Genomic DNA, 17,342 nt, shown 5'->3' with positions numbered 1-17,342 from the left:
TCATACATTCATCTCCCTATAGATCTGTTATCTGACGTCTTGGTCCATAATTCAAAATCTCTTTAATGAGGGAATTTTTTCAGCTACAGGATTATATTTAGTATTTCAAGGACTTCTCTGAAGAGTAATATTTAGGATAAGCTCCGTTGATCAAATTTCCCTGGGATTTTTCAGAAGATTCAAAACACCTCCCCCAGCGGACACCAATATAAAGAGTAAAACCCAAGCCATGTTTCTGAATTCCCAAACCCTGATCCTGGGCCCTTTACATCATCCTGTGGGAACGTAAGTGGCAGGGGCATCAGGAAGGAGAGGCAGAGCCCTGGAGGAGAAGAGGGTGAGATTCAGACTCAGAGATCTGCACACTCGGATCCTGGTTTTGCTGTGTATCACGTGGGACTCTGGTAATTGAATTAAGCTCTCTCATTTTTCCCCTTTGCACCTTGCAAAGTGAGTGTTGGTCCAGTGAAACAATACACCGTTTTGGGTAGTTCTGAGCGGGAAAGAAACCTACTGAACCGGAAGAGAGAAATACATTTAGTTCGAATGGGTTCAGTTAGTCAAAAAGGTGGAAAATCCCGTGACGCGTAACATGTACGTTTGGAAACACTTTGTGTGTGATGGCAGCAGGAAGATCAAGTGCTGAGTTGGGGGTGAGGGGATGTCGTGGTCAGTAAGATGTAAGGGAACTTAGGCAAGAAAGGAAGACGAGGAGGCTCAAATCCCTGTGGCCTCCAGGGGATGTCAGCCAAGGTACTGAAGGGTCTGCTTAAGACCAGGTGTGTGGGTAACCACCCTGGTGTGGGGTCCATCCTCATGCGAAGAAGTAAACAGTGACAGAGACAGAGAGGAACACACGGTCTTAGGAGATCCCCCTTGGAACGGGCATTGGAGCCGAGCTTGAGCGGCATTTGATAGAAGATGAAAAAGGACATTGTTTGGGGAAGGGAGATCCTTGAGAGACAAACAGATTGGTACACACATGCACTCAGAGCGAGAGAGAGTTGGACTTCGTGTCTGAGAGCATCGTGAACTTGCCTGTTCATTCTCCTGTGGGATGGTTTCAAACTGGAAAAAAAAAAAAAGAAAAGCTACACGCTCCTAACCTTGAACTGCCTCCTGTGCCCTGCTTATCCTGTCCCCACAGTGGGTCTTGGGCTGGGGCAGGCAGAGTTCATGGTGTCCATGGCTTATGAGCTTGTGTGGTTGCTGTGGTTTGGGGCAGTTGCAGTGTTTTGCTGGCTCAACTACTCTCATCCCCCTTGCAGTAACCAAGAGAGGTTGAGCCCATCCAAAGGAGGCAGAAGAGGGGAAAAGGCAGTCAACACATAGAAAGTATCTTTCTTATAATAGGCACTCAATAAATGCCAACTTTATCCACTCCTAGGGTTTCACCAAAAAAGGTAAAAATTGCTCATCATGAGTACGCACAGAAAATTTAAATGCTCAGCACCAAGTACGTAAAAATTAGAGTTGCATGTTTTGTTTGCTTGTTTGTTTTGCTTTTTCAATACATCTTTATTGGAGTATAATTGCTTCACAGTGCTGTGCTAATTTCCGTTGTACAACAAAGTGAATCAGCCCTATGCATATATATATCCCCATATCTCTTCCCTCTTGCGTCTCCCTCCCTCCCACCCTCCCTATCCCACCCCTCTAGGCGGTCACAAAGCACCAAGCTGATCTCCCTGTGCTATGCGGCTGCTTCCCAGTAGCTATCTACTTTATGTTTGGTAGTGTATATATGTCCAGAGTTGCATGTTTTCTAAACACTGGTTAAAACAACTCTGGGATGTACTGCCCTGATATTTGAAATAACATAATATGTGGACCTAACTATTCCAGTCAGAAAGTGGAAAGGAACTTGGGTGAAGATGCAGAAGGCCCAGACCCTGGTTCTGACAGCAGGCGCCCTGACTTGGTGTCACCAAAGGATGCCAGGTCCTCCCCCTCCTGCCTACCAATCCGCCATGAGGACGAAATCCCTGTTCGCCCGTTGTCCTGAGTTTGGCGGATCATCGTACAATCTGCTCTGTCCTTTGTGGAGGGACCTGATGGACAGAAGGCAAAAGTCCTTGATAAGTAAAACAGAAACAAAAATATTATGCTTCCTTAAATTAGAAAAAAAACCCCAAACATTTAAAATATTCCTATTTTTCTTCCCTAAACTTGCCAAGAATTAAAAACAGATTTATAAAGGCTACTAGAGCAAAAAAAAAAAATCATTAGAAGAGCATCAAAGGATACAGGGAGTCCAGAAATAAACATATGAATTGAATACGGGAATGTTTCATCTCAGTGGAGGAAAAAAGGAATATTTAATGAATGACATGGATAATTGGCAAAACATCTTTAAAAAGTTCCCAGTGTCCTTCCTTATATCAAAATAAATTCCAGATGGAAAAAGATGGACATATAAGAGATAGAATCACAAGATGAGTACTGTGATAGTATCAATAAAAATGAAACAACACTAGCTCATCCCTGCATTGGGTACAGTGTCTGGTGTATTTGAGGCATCCAATAAACATTTGGAGAACCGATATGCAATGTGCCAGGTTCTCCATAAAGTGTTCTGTATGTCTTATCTCACTTAATCCTTCTGTCAGGACTACGAGATAGGGAATAATAGTTTCCATATTTTGCTGATGAGAAACAGAGCCACAAAGAGGTTAGATAAGTCCCCAAGGGCCATCCAGCTAATCAGTGTGAAAATGATGTTTAAACACCGAAATTCTGACTCCAGAGTCCTTGCTTGCTTTTTTCCCCGTGTGTGTGTGTGTGTGTGTGTCTGTATGTGCGTGCACATGTGTGTTTTTCTGATAGGTAACATTTTTAAACGTTTTATTATGGGAAAAGCTTACATGAATACAGAAGTAGAAAGAATAGTACAGAGAGTCTCCAAGGACCTACCACCCACTCGAAAGAGTCGTCATAAACCATCCCACGTCTTTTGTAGTCCCACCCATTTCTGTTCTCCTTGGGTGACTTTGAAACAGATCCCAGACTGCACATCACTTCAGGTGAAAGTATTTCTGCCTCTGGTTCTAAAAGACAGAAACATTTTTCTTCAAACATAACCACAGTTCCATCCTCACTCTAAAAAAATAATTTCTTCATAGCAAATATTCAATGCGTTTTCCAACTTCCCTGTTTGTCCCACTTTTGGGGAGGGGTCCATTTATTGAGGTTGTTTGACCGTGCTCTCAAGTCTCTTCTAACCCACTAGTTCCCCACCTTCAACTCTTTTTTCTCCATCCTTGCAATTTCTCTGATGAAGAGTCAGGGTCTCTGGTCCTGCAGTTTCCCACAGTCTGGATTCGGCCAGCTACATCCCCTGGTGTCGTTGAACATGTCCCTCCATCCACTGTGTTTCCTGCAAACTGGCAGTTCAGATCAGTTGAGTCTGTATGGCTTAGTCTGTACTGATGAGTGAATATTTTTTAAATGTGTGGGGTGGAGAGAAAAGCCTTCCAAGAATGCTCCAAAAAAAGAAAGAAAAGAAAGAAAAACATAACCCAAAAGCTGTTTAGAAAATGGTTAGATATTTCTGTCTAAATATTTAGAATTTCCTTCCTTTATGACAGTCTTCCCTTCTCTCTCCCAAGAGATCATAAGACATTCAATAAATGGGGGGAAATATCTGCAATGTTCACAAGGGTTAATATACATAATATACCTAATATACAAATTATTAAGAATAAAATAAACAGCCTGTGGCAGCCATAAGACTGTGTACTCGGCTCTCCTGCTGGTGGGAGGAGTGGTGTAACTGATAGACAGCCCTGGCTGTGCTCTGAATTCACCACTTCATCTGCCCCCAGGCCGCACTTCCCAGGGCTTCTTGCCTACCCATGAGTTTAGCTGGCAGAGGTGCTAGTGCAGCCCCTTCCAGTATGAAGGAAACTCCTCTGCGGGCGACTTTGGCTTGGCGACCCCACCGGCCTGGCTGAAACTTTCTAAACACTTTCTTGAATCTTAGACTCCGCCTCCCAGCCCTGCTTTCTTCTTCTGTCCTTCATGGAGTCAGCCCTGAGTGGGCATCTGACGGCTCCTCCGCATTCCCCCCACAAGAACTCTCTTGAATGTCTAATCCCATCTTGACATCTGCTTCTTGCAGGACCCAAACTGACACACACCCCACGTGTCCACTATCAGATGGGAACAATGAAAATAAGAGAGAATTGGTACTGAGGGTGTGTTGAAGTTGGCACGCCCCTCTATTACCCTGGGGTTGGAGCAGATAAACAGAACAAACTTTTCCGAAGGACAGTTTAGCCAAATGTCTCAACATTCTACACGTTTAACCCAATGATTCTGTGTCTAAGAATTGAGTTTAAAAAGTTAACGGAGAAAATATATATCCAACTCAATAAGATGAGAAAAAGCATTCTATAAAGTTCTATTGCTATTTATGATTTTTAAAAAACTCTTAGCAAAAGAGAAATAGAAAAGGATTTCCTTAGGACTTCCCTGGCAGTCCTGTGGTTAAGACTCCAAGTTTCCAATGCATGGGGCATGGGTTCAATCCCTGGCCGGGGAACTAAGATCCCACATGCCATGCAGCCAAAAAGTAAAAAAAAAAAAAATTATTAAAAAAACAATGAGGGGCTTCCCTGGTGGCGCAGTGGTTGGGAGTCCACCTGCCGATACAGGGGACACGGGTTAATGCCCCGGTCCGGGAGGATCCCGCGTGCCGCGGAGCGGCTGGGCCCGTGGGCCGTGGCCATTGGGCCTGTGTGTCTGGAGCCTGTGCTCCTCAACAGGAGACGCTGCAACAGTGAGAGGCCCGCGTACCGCAAAAAAAAAAAAAAAAAGAAAAGAAAAGGATTTTATTAGCATGAAGAAGAGGTTTCTTTTTTAAAAAGTGCCTGGGGACAAGGATTGTATCTGTCATCTGCATGAACCTGGCCCTAGCCCTTATGCTACCTGGCACATGGTCAGTATCTGAAAAATATATATTGAATGAATGAATGGATGGATGAATGAAAGAATGAATAAATAAATAAATACTGAATGGACGAAGTACCCCCAACTCTGTTTTCACCCCCATCTTCCTATTCTCCTTCCCACACCACCTACTTCAGCCAAACAGTGACTTTTGGTCGCTGCTGCTGACATACGGTTGCACTTGATGGAACATCTGCGAGCTGAGCTGGGAGTTTGACTCACATCCTTTGTGATTATTACCGCAACCCAGAAGGGAGAAGAGAATTCCCCATTTTACAGATGAGAAAAATGAGGCTCACAGAGGCCAATACCTTGCCCGTGGATGTGCAGTCAGTGAGAATCAGCATTTGGATTAAACCCACATGTCTGTCTTGAAGACCTGTATTTCTTCGTCCTTCTCACACACAGCCTTTCTGTGGCAGCACTAGGATGTCTGAAGACCCTGTACTTCAACCTAAAGTCCCTGACACCTGGCCACTTGTTCTGAAAAATGACAGTGTCCAGCCCGCTTCTCCCTGGACCTAAACGTGCATTATACTTCCATGTGCTTAGTGTCTGCTGGGAATTCCACTGGCCACATCACGTCTGCCCTGTGCAAGATGCTCCAGCCACCCTTGCAGTTCTAACCAGTGTGAACACCACCCATTGGAGCTGGGGGACAAGGATGTGGGGACATCATGTGACAGCATGTGTGACTTCAGCAGACTCATCCAAGGACATGGCCTCGGGGCCTCTTTTCCCCACAGCCACCTGGAAATGCTTTAATTGGGGCCCAAGCCACAGACGACATCTTCTTTACAGGCCCACAAATAAGATGCCAGGTCCTCGGAGAACAGGCTTCCCAGAGCTCGGTTTGTCCTCTGCTGAGGTTGATTTCAGCCATTAAACTTCAGTCACTTTAATAGTCCTGATAATATCTTTGGGAGAAAAAAAATCTAATTTGCAGAATTGTAGAAGTTAGAGAGGACTTCTGCATTTGTTAGTCATTTCCTAACCCAACCTTCCCCCTTTTTTTTTTTGCTGTACGTGGGCCTCTCACTGTTGTGGCCTCTCCCATTGCGGAGCACAGGCTCCGTATGCGCAGGCTCAGCAGCCATGGCTCACGAGTCCAGCCGCTCTGCGGCATGTGGGATCTTCCCGGACCGGGGCACGAACCCGTGTCCCCTGCATCGGCAGGCGGACTCTCAACCACTGTGCCACCAGGGAAGCCCTTGGACCATTTTGATGACTACTCTTACCAGCCAAGGGCCTGGACCAGGCAAGTGGCTCCCTTGCACTAGGTGCAAAAGATGAAGGGGTGCTAGAAAAAAGTCTTAAGATAAATATCATTTGAATACAATATTTTAAAAAATCCAAAATAATGCAAAACCCCAAGATGAACAAAATATTAAAAACTTTAAATGAAGACAGGATCTGACCCTGCCTCACACGACCAGCCCCACTCACCTCACCCTAATTCCGCTCCTGCATTGGCCTCAGCAGCACCTTGGCCTCCTCCCTGCAGCAGATCCCCCATATGCGAACAGTTACAATGCCCATCAGTTCTGCCTTTGTCATCCCTCTGACATGTGTTGTATGTCCATCCTGTGTCCTCGGATCCCAGGAAGACTGCAGCAGGCTCCCAGCTGGCCCCTCAATTCCACTCCCGCCCCTACCTGAATTCTCTTTTAATGTTACCGGCACCCCTCACTATAAAAGCTTTCACCAGCCACCACCATGTGCCTGGCCAGGGGTAGATTTGGTAAATAAGCACTTGATTATACTGTGACTTCCACTGGGCGGGGACTTGGCTATCTTAGTCACCATAGGTCTTTCATTTTTAGAACATCTCTGGAACAAAGCAGGTGCTCAACTGATGTTTGTAAAATGAATGAATAAAAAAGTAAAGTCCTTAGCACAGTGCTCTCATTGATAAAGTTGTTTCCCACAGGGGTACAGCTTAGGATTTCTGCAACTCCCACGCAGGTACACTGGAATTGAACAATTTAAGAAACAAATGGCAGATGGTAAGAGGCAGATTTCTGACTGTTGGAGGCAGAAGTTAGAGGTAAACAAGGGGAGAAATCTTAGAATGATCCATGTGGAATGGATTAGAGTTGGAGCCATCAGAATGAACTCATATTTATAGATACGTGTATATACACAGGTTAGTATACACACGTCTATTTCCTTTATCTGTCAGCTAAGAGGATCTTGAAGCAGCAGATATTCCAACAGCACACAGTAGCCAGATCTTGGTTTCTACTACCGTTCTCCAGTAAAAGTAACCAGGGCTCCTTGGAGAAATGGCTGATGCTAGGAGTAGGGCTGGACATATGTAAGATGAGCCTGGAGCATCCTATAGTGACAGAAAGTAAGGATGTGCTCACAAAGCTCATGACGATGGGAGTGTGCCAAAGGGACACAGGAGCCAAGCGAAAGAGGCAAAGCTGGAACAATCTGAACAACAAAATAAATACTGAGTGTTGGATTATAACCCAAAGTATAAAACCAATATCCATGGGTCCATACTGATATAAATACATGACTGAATAAATCAATGGGAGAGGATAGTCAAGTCTTCCATGCAGAAAAATGCAAATAATTTATGTAGATCCTCCACCTCTTAAAGGCAGGCTGTGCATAGTAACTTCCTTCCAAAGATGACAGTATGGAAGTGCTGGGGGGAAGGAGAGTAACTTTACAGTGGAGAAACCTGACAAGCATGACCTCAGCCTGGTGATCAAGGTCAACATCAACAGTGATATCATATTGATAGCATGAAACACTTATAAATGTGTTGAGAATGGCAGTTTATCACTGTGGTAGTCTTCCCCCAAACTAATAATCCCAGTTAACTATGAGAAAAACACAAAATGAGGGATATTCTATGGAATACCTAGCCAGTACTCCTCAAACGAACAAGGTCATCAAAAACAAGGAAAGTGGACTTCCCTGGAGGCACAGTGGTTAAGAATCCACCCGTCAATGCAGGGGACATGTGTTCGAAACCTGGTCCGGGAAGATCCCACATGCCACAGAGCAACTAAGCCCACGCACCACAACTACTGAGCCTGAGCTCTAGAGCCCACAAGCCACAACTACTGAACCCCGTGTCCCTAGACACCGTGCTCCACAACAAGAAAAGCCATCACAGTGAGAAGCCCGCGCACTGTAACACAGAGTAGCTCCCACTCACAGCAACTAGAGAAAGCCCGCACACAGCAAAAAACACGAAATGCAGCCAAAAATAAAAATTAATTAATTAATTAATTTTAAAAAAAACAAGGAAAGTCTGGGGACCTGTCACAGACCAGAGGAACTTAAGGAGACATGATGACAAAATGTAATGCAGTGTCCTGGATGGGCTCAGGACATTAGGTAAAAACTAAGGAGATGAAGGACCGTCAGTACCTGGCTTACGATAGCGCCACCTATGATTTTTTGACTTTACACTGGTGTGAAAGCAATATGCCTTCAGTAGAAGCCATACTTCAAATTTTGAACTTTGATTTTTTTTCCAGGCTTGTGATACGCAGTGCAATCCTCTCTCACGATGCTGGGTAGCGGCAGTGAACACAGGTCCCAGTCAGCCACGTGATCACGAGGGTAAGCGACTGATACACTGACAACCATTCTGTACCCAAACATTCTGTTTTTCACTTCCAGTGCAGTATTCGATTAATTACATGAGATCGTCAACACTTTATTATAAACTAGGCTTTGCGTTAGATGATTCTGCCCAACTGTAGGCTAATGTGAGTGTTCTGGGCATGTTAAGGTACGCTGGGCTAAACTATGGTGTTCAGTAGATTAGTGTATGAAATGCATCTTTGACCTATGATAGTTCCAACTTATGATATTTTCAATTTACATCATTTTATCAGGACTAACGCTATTGTAAGTTGAGGAAGATCTGTATAGACTTGAGTTTATATTAAAGTATCAACACTGGTTATTTGTGACCAACATATCATAGTTATGTAAGATGCTAATAAAAAGGGAAGCTGGTCAAGGGGTATATAGAAACTCACTGTATTATTGTAACTTTTTGGTATAGTCTAAAACTATTCTAAAATAAAAATGCTATTCTGAAAAGGTAGGAATTTATTAAAAACAATAGTACAGTTTTGCACATGCTGAATTGTCAAGAAGTACATAAATACTACAATAAGTATGTCATTTTACTTTGAAAACAATTTCTCTGCATTATGGTTGCTTATAGGTAATGTTGGTGACAGTTGAGACGGACATATAAACAGCTCATTTAAGACAATTTAGTAATTGACTGTGATAAAGGAAGGGCCTTCATCCCTCAACTATTGCTGTTAAAGAAAACATGATTGTGACACTTGTTAAATGATAGGGGAGATTTAATTCACAATATTGCCATGGGGGAGAGAGATCAGGCTCAACTCCAGACACAGCAAGACAAGGGGGGATTTTACAGCCAATGAGCGGAGTGAGGGGGGTCAGTGGAGGAAAAATACCAAAAGGAAACCTCAAGGGTAGGGGGATTCTTACTAAACTACTAAACCAACTTAGTGAGATTCTTGCTGAGAACAGGCCAGAGTGATTAATTATCAAGGATGGGAGATTCTCTCTAAACTGACTTAGCAGGGTTCCTGCTAAATCTACACTTGGCAAGGACAGACCCAAGAGACCCAGGTCGAGGCTATGTCCAGAAGAGGAGTCAGAGCAGCCCAGCTAATGTTTGGTCAAGGAGAGGGTCTCTGTCATTGCCTGGCTTGGCCTCATGCAGGGTAGGCTGTCCCAGGTAGAGTTTGCTTGGTTACAATAAGAAGCAGTCAACCAGCCCCAATGACGGGCCACTGAATGTACTCAGCGCCTTCCATATTTATCGGACAGAGCTGCAGGCAGCACAGCGGGGCCTCTGGCTTCCTCCAGCTCCTTCTCCCTGGGGCCTCATGGTCCCCCAGCTTGGCTTCTCTCTCAGCCTGTCTCTCATCTCCTCTCTTCTCCACAGACCATCTTCTGTCACTCATGATCTCTGCCCAGCTGGGCGAAAGGCCAGCTCCAACTGGGCAAGATGTCAACACAACTAGACCCCCCATACCTTCTTGATGAATGGCCACCACATCGGATCTCTGTGACATAGTTCCTCTTAGGAGGGTCTAATTGGCTCAGCCCGGCCCACAAATGAGCCATCGTTTTTGGTTTTTTTTAAACTTATTTTTATTGGAGTATAGTTGATGAGCCATCCTTGAGTCATTTCCATGATTGGTCCAATCAGCTGTTGTGGCGTCAGGGTCACGTGACTTCTTTTTTGCAAACGAAATGAGCAAAGCCAGTTAGGTCAGAAGGGAAAGTTGGGAATGGGAGGTAAACTGATTGGCCTTCTGATAGACAGCCCCTTGACCTATGTTCCCTTCAGGAACATTCCTGTGAATGCTGGGAAGAAAGACTGGAGTGTTCTTGGGGTTGACTTTTGCTTCTCTGAGTCAGGAGTCTATGGCTGCATTTCTTCTGTCTATTACTTTCTTGTGCTGAAATGCCAAGATGTCAGGGTAGGTGTGAGGATTATGATTCTGATCCTTGGGCAGCCTCTGGTGTAATGCTACATGCTAGGAACTTGAAGACCTCCTGCTGTCCCTGCTCTGACATCCCAGCTGTGTGGACCCTGGCCCGGTCACTTACGCACCTGACTGAACTGTATTCCAATAGGCTGAATTGAGTTAGGACAGCTTTTGGAGACACCAGTTGATCCAGTCCACAGTCAATCAACAGTCAATGAACATTTACCCCCTGCCTGCTGTGTGATAAGGAACGTTCTCTCCCCCCAGCACTTGGCTATCAGGTACAGAGAGTAAAAGGAGGGGCTGGCACTACCTGATCTCTTAGTCTCCTGCCATGACTCACATGAACTGTTTTACAGCTATCAACGCCCAAGGTTAGGGCTACTGTGAAAAAGAGAGCTAGAGAACAAGAGAGTGTGTTCAAGAGAACGTACATGACAAGGCTGCCTTCAAGGTGGCAAATGGAAAAGCGAAGATTGTGGTTGTCACTAGACAGGGACAGGAGCCAGTCTGTGAGGGGTGGAGGCATAAATCTCTCCCACTTAGAAGCTCCTCCCAGAGTTCTCTCTAGCGGGCAAAGACTGAAGGGCTGGAGAGAGAGGTTTTGGGAAAAGAGCTGACAGAGCCCCATCTCCAAATGGACCTGTGCTCTCTTGGCTGGAGCCAGACACACCAAGTTCAAGGCTGGCGCTATAACCCAAGGCAGGTTGCTTAGACTGTTCTAAGTCTTAGCTTCCTTAGCTGCAAAATGGGAGATAAAATACCTTTCTCCCAGGGCTACTGTGAAAAGCATATGATAGTAGACAGTCCCTGATACAGGATGTGCATTCTCATTGCTTTTATTAAGCATAATGCTAGAAGTTCTAACAAGTGCAATAAAGCCAGAAAGGATATAAATGGCATATGGATTACGCGAAATAAAACTTTTCCTTTTTGAAGATGACATGATGGTCTACATAAAAATTCCCAAGGAGTCTACAAAAACTATCCCAGAACTAATAAGCAAGCTCAGCAAGACCACTGGATACAAGACAAATATACTAAAATAAATTATTAGAGTTTCTATATATTAGCAATGAACCTAAGGTCACCAAAATTAAAAATACAACACATTTTACAATTGCTCAAAAATGAAATATTTAGGTGTAAATCTAACAAATATATATAGAACTTGTCTACTGAAAGCTACAAAAAGCTGATGAAAGAATTCAAAGAAGATCCAAATAAATGGAGAGGCATGGTTTGTTCATGGACTGAAAGAGTCAACACAGTAAAGATGTCAATTCTCCCCAAATTAATATGCAGGTCTAATTTAATTCCTCTTAAAATTCTAGCAAGATTTCTTGTAGATAGAGACAAGATTATTCTAAATTTTATTTGAAAAAATAATAGAACTAGAACAGCTAAAGCAATGTTGGAAAATAAGAATAAAGTGGGAGGAATCACTTTACCCAATCTCAAGACTTCCTATTAGCTACAGTAATCAAGATGGTGATATTGAAAGAGTGATAGAATGATGAAACATAGAATGATGGAACAGAATTGAGAACCCAGAAATAGACCCACAGAGACATGCCCAACTGCTTATTGACAAAGATGCAAAATCAATTCAATGGAAGAAGGATCCTGTTCAACAAATGGTATTGGAGCAAGTAGACATCCATAGAAAAAAGTCATAATAAAGAACCTGGACCTAAGTCTTATGTCTCATACAAAAATTAACTCTCAATGGTTCCTGGACTTAAATGTACCCTGCAAAACTACAAAACTATGTAGGAAAACACACAGAGGAAAATCTTCGGGATCTAGGGCTTGGCAAAGAGTTTGTAGACATGACACTAAAAGCACAACTCAGAAAAGGAAAATTAATAAATTGGGCCTACTCTGAGAAAGACCCTGTGAAGAGGATGAAAGGACAAGTCACTGCCTGGAAGAAAATGTTTGCAAACCAAATATCGAACAAAGGACTCATATGTGAACATATATCAAATTCTCTAAACTCAACAGTAAACAAATAAATAAATAATCCAATTGGAAGACTGGCAAAAAAATAACACATGAAGAAACATTTAACTGAAGAGGATATGCTGATAGGATATAAGCACATGAAAAGATGTTCAACATCATTAGTCATGAGGAACATGCAAATCGAAACCGCAATAAGACATCAACCACAAACCCACAATAATGGCTAAAACAGAAAATAATGCCAACACCAAATGTTGGTAAGGATGCAGAGAAACTGGACCACCCACACACTGCTGCTGTAAAGTGGCACAGCCACTTGGAAAACATTCCGTCAATTTCTCAAAAACTAAACATGCAACTACTATGCAATCCAGCAATCATGTCCTTGGGCTTGTACTCCTGAGAACTGAAAATTTATATTCATACAAATTCTGTACACAAATGTTCACTGCAGATCCATTTGCAACAGCCCAAAACTGGAAACACCCCAGATGCCCCTCGCTGAGGTGAATGGATAAACAAGCTGTAGCACATCCCTGCCATGGAATACTATTCATCAATAAAAAAAAAAGAACAAACGGATGATACATGCAACAACCTGCATGAGCCTCCACAGACCTACACTGAGTGAAAAAAAGCAAATCCTAAAAGGTTACATACTGTAAGGTGCCATTTACATAGTCTTCAAATGGCAAAATTATATGAATGGAGATGTTTGGTTGCCAGGAGTTACGGAAGGGGGGGCAGGAAGGAACTGGGTGAGGCAATAAACGGGCAATATAAGAAATCCTAGTAGTAATAGATATACCTTGCATCTTGCCTGTATCACCATCAATATCCTGCAATACTGTACTATCGTGGTGCAAGATATTACCATTAAGGGAAACTGGATAAAATGTACTTTGGATCACTCTGTAGTATTTCTTTTTTTAAAATTACTTTAACATGCATTTAATCAAACTAAAGGAAACACACACATTAGGAGACTTTCACTAAAAGTAGTAGAGTAGGTAGGCTCACAGTTTCTCTCTAAAGTCAATAGTTCGTTGTCTTCACAGAAATGATGGGCAGGGCGGGGGGTGGTGTCGATGGATCCTAAACCAGGAGGACAGGTTGCCACATTAACAGCCCAAATGAGTTCTCGAGGAGTTTGGGGGGCTTCAAAATTTGTCCTCTTGATATGCTCACGTAAACAATCTCAAAAATTATGAGCTACAGTTCAACAAAGCCTATGACAGAATTGGTTACCAGAGATGGGCAAGCCTGGTTGGTCCAACACAAGGAGCTGGAATCTGAACCAAGCTGCTTGTCCCTGACCCCAGGAAAGAGCTGCTCAGTTCTCTGAGCTTTTTTGCAGCGGTCCTCACTGTGGGGAACACCCCTCTCAGTGGAGATACAGGAAGTTACAGGCCACATGGATGGGGAAAACCACGTATTGGTTTTCCAGGTTCATTACCTCTAGCTCTTGATCCTCTCTCAGGGAAAGCCTGTGGTATCCTGTGTCCTTCCTGAAAACGGCTCTCCCATCCCTGTCCAAGGAGGACAGGCGCAGGCGAAACGCGACCTTTCTCTGCTCGAGTAGGCTGACCCCGAGGCTGTAGGAGTTGTTTGGCACGCTGTACCAGAAAATGATGTGCTGATTGGCGGAGCACACCACCAGGTCCCAGCTGAAGTTGAAGCCTTCCCACCGCCAGCTGCACTGCTTGTGCCTGTGGAGCTGGCCCCCGCACCGCATGCTGTTCCCCTGGGAGTCGGACCCGTGGACGTCCACGGGCCAGAGCTCTCTAGTCTGCTTAGCCCGGAGGCGGCCAAGAAAACACTCTTTGTACACTGGACACAACCAAGCGGCAGGGATCAGCGCATGCTGGTGGATGACGCGTGCTGACGTCGGGTCGCAGATTATGTAGGCAAACCGCAGCTGCTGCAACACTGGCACGAAGGCTCTGCCCTGCTAGGTCTCCAGGAAAGGGGTGCCCTCCGAATCCCTCCTGGACCTGGCAAACCATGAGTCGGTGTCAGGCAATAGGGCCCTGCGCGGGCCCCTCCATGTCGGCTGCAGCTGCAAGAACATCCACTTTTTCAGCATGGTGTACACGTTCATCTCCACCCCCATCACCAAGAGCTCTGAAGAGGCAATGACCTCTTTCATGAGATCCAGGCTGACTTCTCGCAATAGCTGCTCGCTACACTGGGTCATCAAGTTGTCCAGCAGCCACTGAAGACACATGGTCCTGACGGTCTGGAGCCCGTAGCTTTCAGCAGAGTAGTCGTAACTGCACACGGTGTGGGCACGGACAGTCACCTTCATGACCTCCCCTCACTGCCGAATCACCTCGACCAGCTGCAGCATGCTGGCAGTGGCCAGGATGGCGACGATTCGACCGGGTGGGATGAAAATGGAGCCTCGGTACAGGGCAGCGAAAGCCTCGTGCAGTGCCTCGCGATCAATGTTCTCGTCAGGCATCTGCGACTCGATAGTATCCATGTTTGTCTCCCGCCAAGCCCCCCTGAGCATGCTAGCAAAGTACCTTGACTGGCACAAGCAGGCCCTATGCAAGTTCCACTCGTCCCCCAGTGTGCGGATCCGCACGTCGCTCTGTTCTCCTCTCAGGAAGAGTGCCTCCTAAACGGACCCTGGACGATCTTGAGCACGTTTCCGGCGGGGCTTTTTTGTGAGCGGCCCCGCTGGGCCTCTCTTCCGCTTGTGGCTCCACTGACGGGCGGCAGGTCTGGCCTCTTGACTCTCCTTCCGTTCGTTTCTCTCTGCCACTACTGCCTCCTCAGGCTCCTCCTCCCCACCAGTGGCACCTGGCTCCTCTGGGGCACGCCCCCACCAGTGCCATGGCATCCGACTGCTTCGTGCTCCCATGGCCTATACCTCAGTGTTGCAGTGGACAAGCTTCCTCTCCAGGCGCCGTTGGCCCGGGCACGAGCCCAGCCCAGAGTGCTGCTGAGTACTAGGACGTTTGCTCTAACGGTCTCGCGAGATGACACCACGCTAAGCCACCTGAGATACTGCAGGGGTCCTCACTCTGGGCAACACCCCTCTCAGTGGAGGTACAGGAAGTTGCCACATGGATGGGGAAAACCACGTATTGGTTTTCCAGGTTCATTACCTCTAGCTCTTGATCCTCTCTCAGGGAAAGCCTGTGGTATCCTGTGTCCTTCCTGAAAACGGCTCTCCCATCCCTGTCCAAGGAGGACAGGCGCAGGCGGAACGCGACCTTTCTCTGCTCGAGTAGGCTGACCCCGAGGCTGTAGGAGTTGTTTGGCGCGCTGTACCAGAAAATGATGTACTGATTGGCGAAGCACACCACCAGGTCCCAGCTAAAGTTGAAGCCTTCCCACCGCCAGCTGCACTGCTTGTGCCTGTGGAGCTGGCCCCCGCACCGCATGCTGTTCCCCTGGGAGTCGGACCCGTGGACGTCCACGGGCCAGAGCTCTCTAGTCTGCTTAGCCCGGAGGGGGCCAACAAAACACTCTTTGTACACTGGACACAACCAAGCGGCAGGGATCAGCGCATGCTGGTGGATGACGCGTGCTGACGTCGGGTTGCAGATTATGTAGGCAAACCGCAGCTGCTGGAACACTGGCACGAAGGCTCTGCCCTGCTCGGTCTCCAGGAAAGGGGTGCCCTCCGAATCCCTCCTGGACCTGGCAAACCATGAGTCGGTGTCAGGCAATAGGGCCCTGCGCGGGCCCCTCCATGTCGGCTGCAGCTGCAAGAACATCCACTTTTTCAGCATGGTGTACACGTTCATCTCCACCCCCATCACCAAGAGCTCTGAAGAGGCAATGACCTCTTTCATGAGATCCAGGCTGACTTCTCGCAATAGCTGCTCGCTACACTGGGTCATCATGTTGTCCAGCAGCCACTGAAGACACATGGTCCTGACGGTCTGGAGCCCGTAGCTTTCAGCAGAGTAGTCGTAACTGCACACGGTGTGGGCACGGACAGTCACCTTCATGACCTCCCCGCACTGCCGAATCACCTCGACCAGCTGCAGCATGCTGGCAGTGGCCAGGATGGCGACGATTCGACCGGGTGGGATGAAAATGGAGCCTCGGTACAGGGCAGCGAAAGCCTCGTGCAGTGCCTCGCGATCAATGTTCTCGTCAGGCATCTGCGACTCGATAGTATCCATGTTTGTCTCCCGCCAAGCGCCCCTGAACATGCTAGCAAAGTACCTTGACTGGCACAAGCAGGCCCTATGCAAGTTCCACTCGTCCCCCAGTGTGCGGATCCGCACGTCGCTCTGTTCTCCTCTCAGGAAGAGTGCCTCCTAAACGGACCCTGGACGATCTTGAGCACGTTTCCGGAAGGGCTTTTTTGTGAGCGGCCCTCCTGGGCCTCTCTTCCGCTTGTGGCTCCACTGACGGGCGGCAGGTCTGGCCTCTTGACTCTCCTTCCTTTCGTTTCTCTCGGCCACTACTGCCTCCTCAGGCTCCTCCTCCCCACCAGTGGCACCTGGCTCCTCTGGGGCACGCCCCCACCAGTGCCATGGCATCCGACTGCTTCGTGCTCCCATGGCCTATACCTCAGTGGTGCAGTGGACAAGCTTCCTCTCCAGGCGCCGTTGGCCCGGGCACGAGCCCAGCCCAGAGTGCTGCTGAGTACTAGGACGTTTGCGCTAACGGTGTAGCGAGAGGACGCCACGCTAAGCCACATGAGATTCTGCAGGGGTCCGCACTCTGGGCAACACCCCTCTCAGTGGAGGTACAGGAAGTTGCCACATGGATGGGGAAAACCACGTATTGTTTTTCCAGGTTCATTACCTCTAGCTCTTGATCCTCTCTCAGGGAAAGCCTGTGGTATCCTGTGTCCTTCCTGAAAACGGCTCTCCCATCCCTGTCCAAGGAGGACAGGCGCAGGCGGCACGCGACCTTTCTCTGCTCGAGTAGGCTGAC

General features: G+C 46.6%; 1 protein-coding gene across 1 annotated transcript in view; it reads right to left on the bottom strand.

Moving 5' to 3' along the window:
* The window catches only part of LOC308614131 (germ cell-less protein-like 1), a gene marked incomplete at both ends in the record, with an annotated part of 55,312 nt that extends 38,209 nt beyond the window's left edge, over positions 1-17,103 (bottom strand). Inside the window, 3 exon segments of the mRNA XM_081228318.1 lie at positions 15,466-16,717; positions 16,721-16,807; positions 17,053-17,103. Coding sequence (XP_081084444.1) covers positions 15,466-16,717; positions 16,721-16,807; positions 17,053-17,103 — 1,390 coding nt within the window.
* Between the last annotated feature and the right edge of the window lie 239 nt (positions 17,104-17,342).

Source organism: Mesoplodon bidens, assembly GCF_964165515.1.
Source record: "Mesoplodon bidens genome assembly, chromosome: 3".
NCBI lineage: Eukaryota > Metazoa > Chordata > Mammalia > Artiodactyla > Ziphiidae > Mesoplodon > Mesoplodon bidens.
The sequence above is the reverse complement of the archived record's forward strand: the minus strand, read 5'-3'. Positions and strand labels throughout refer to the sequence as shown.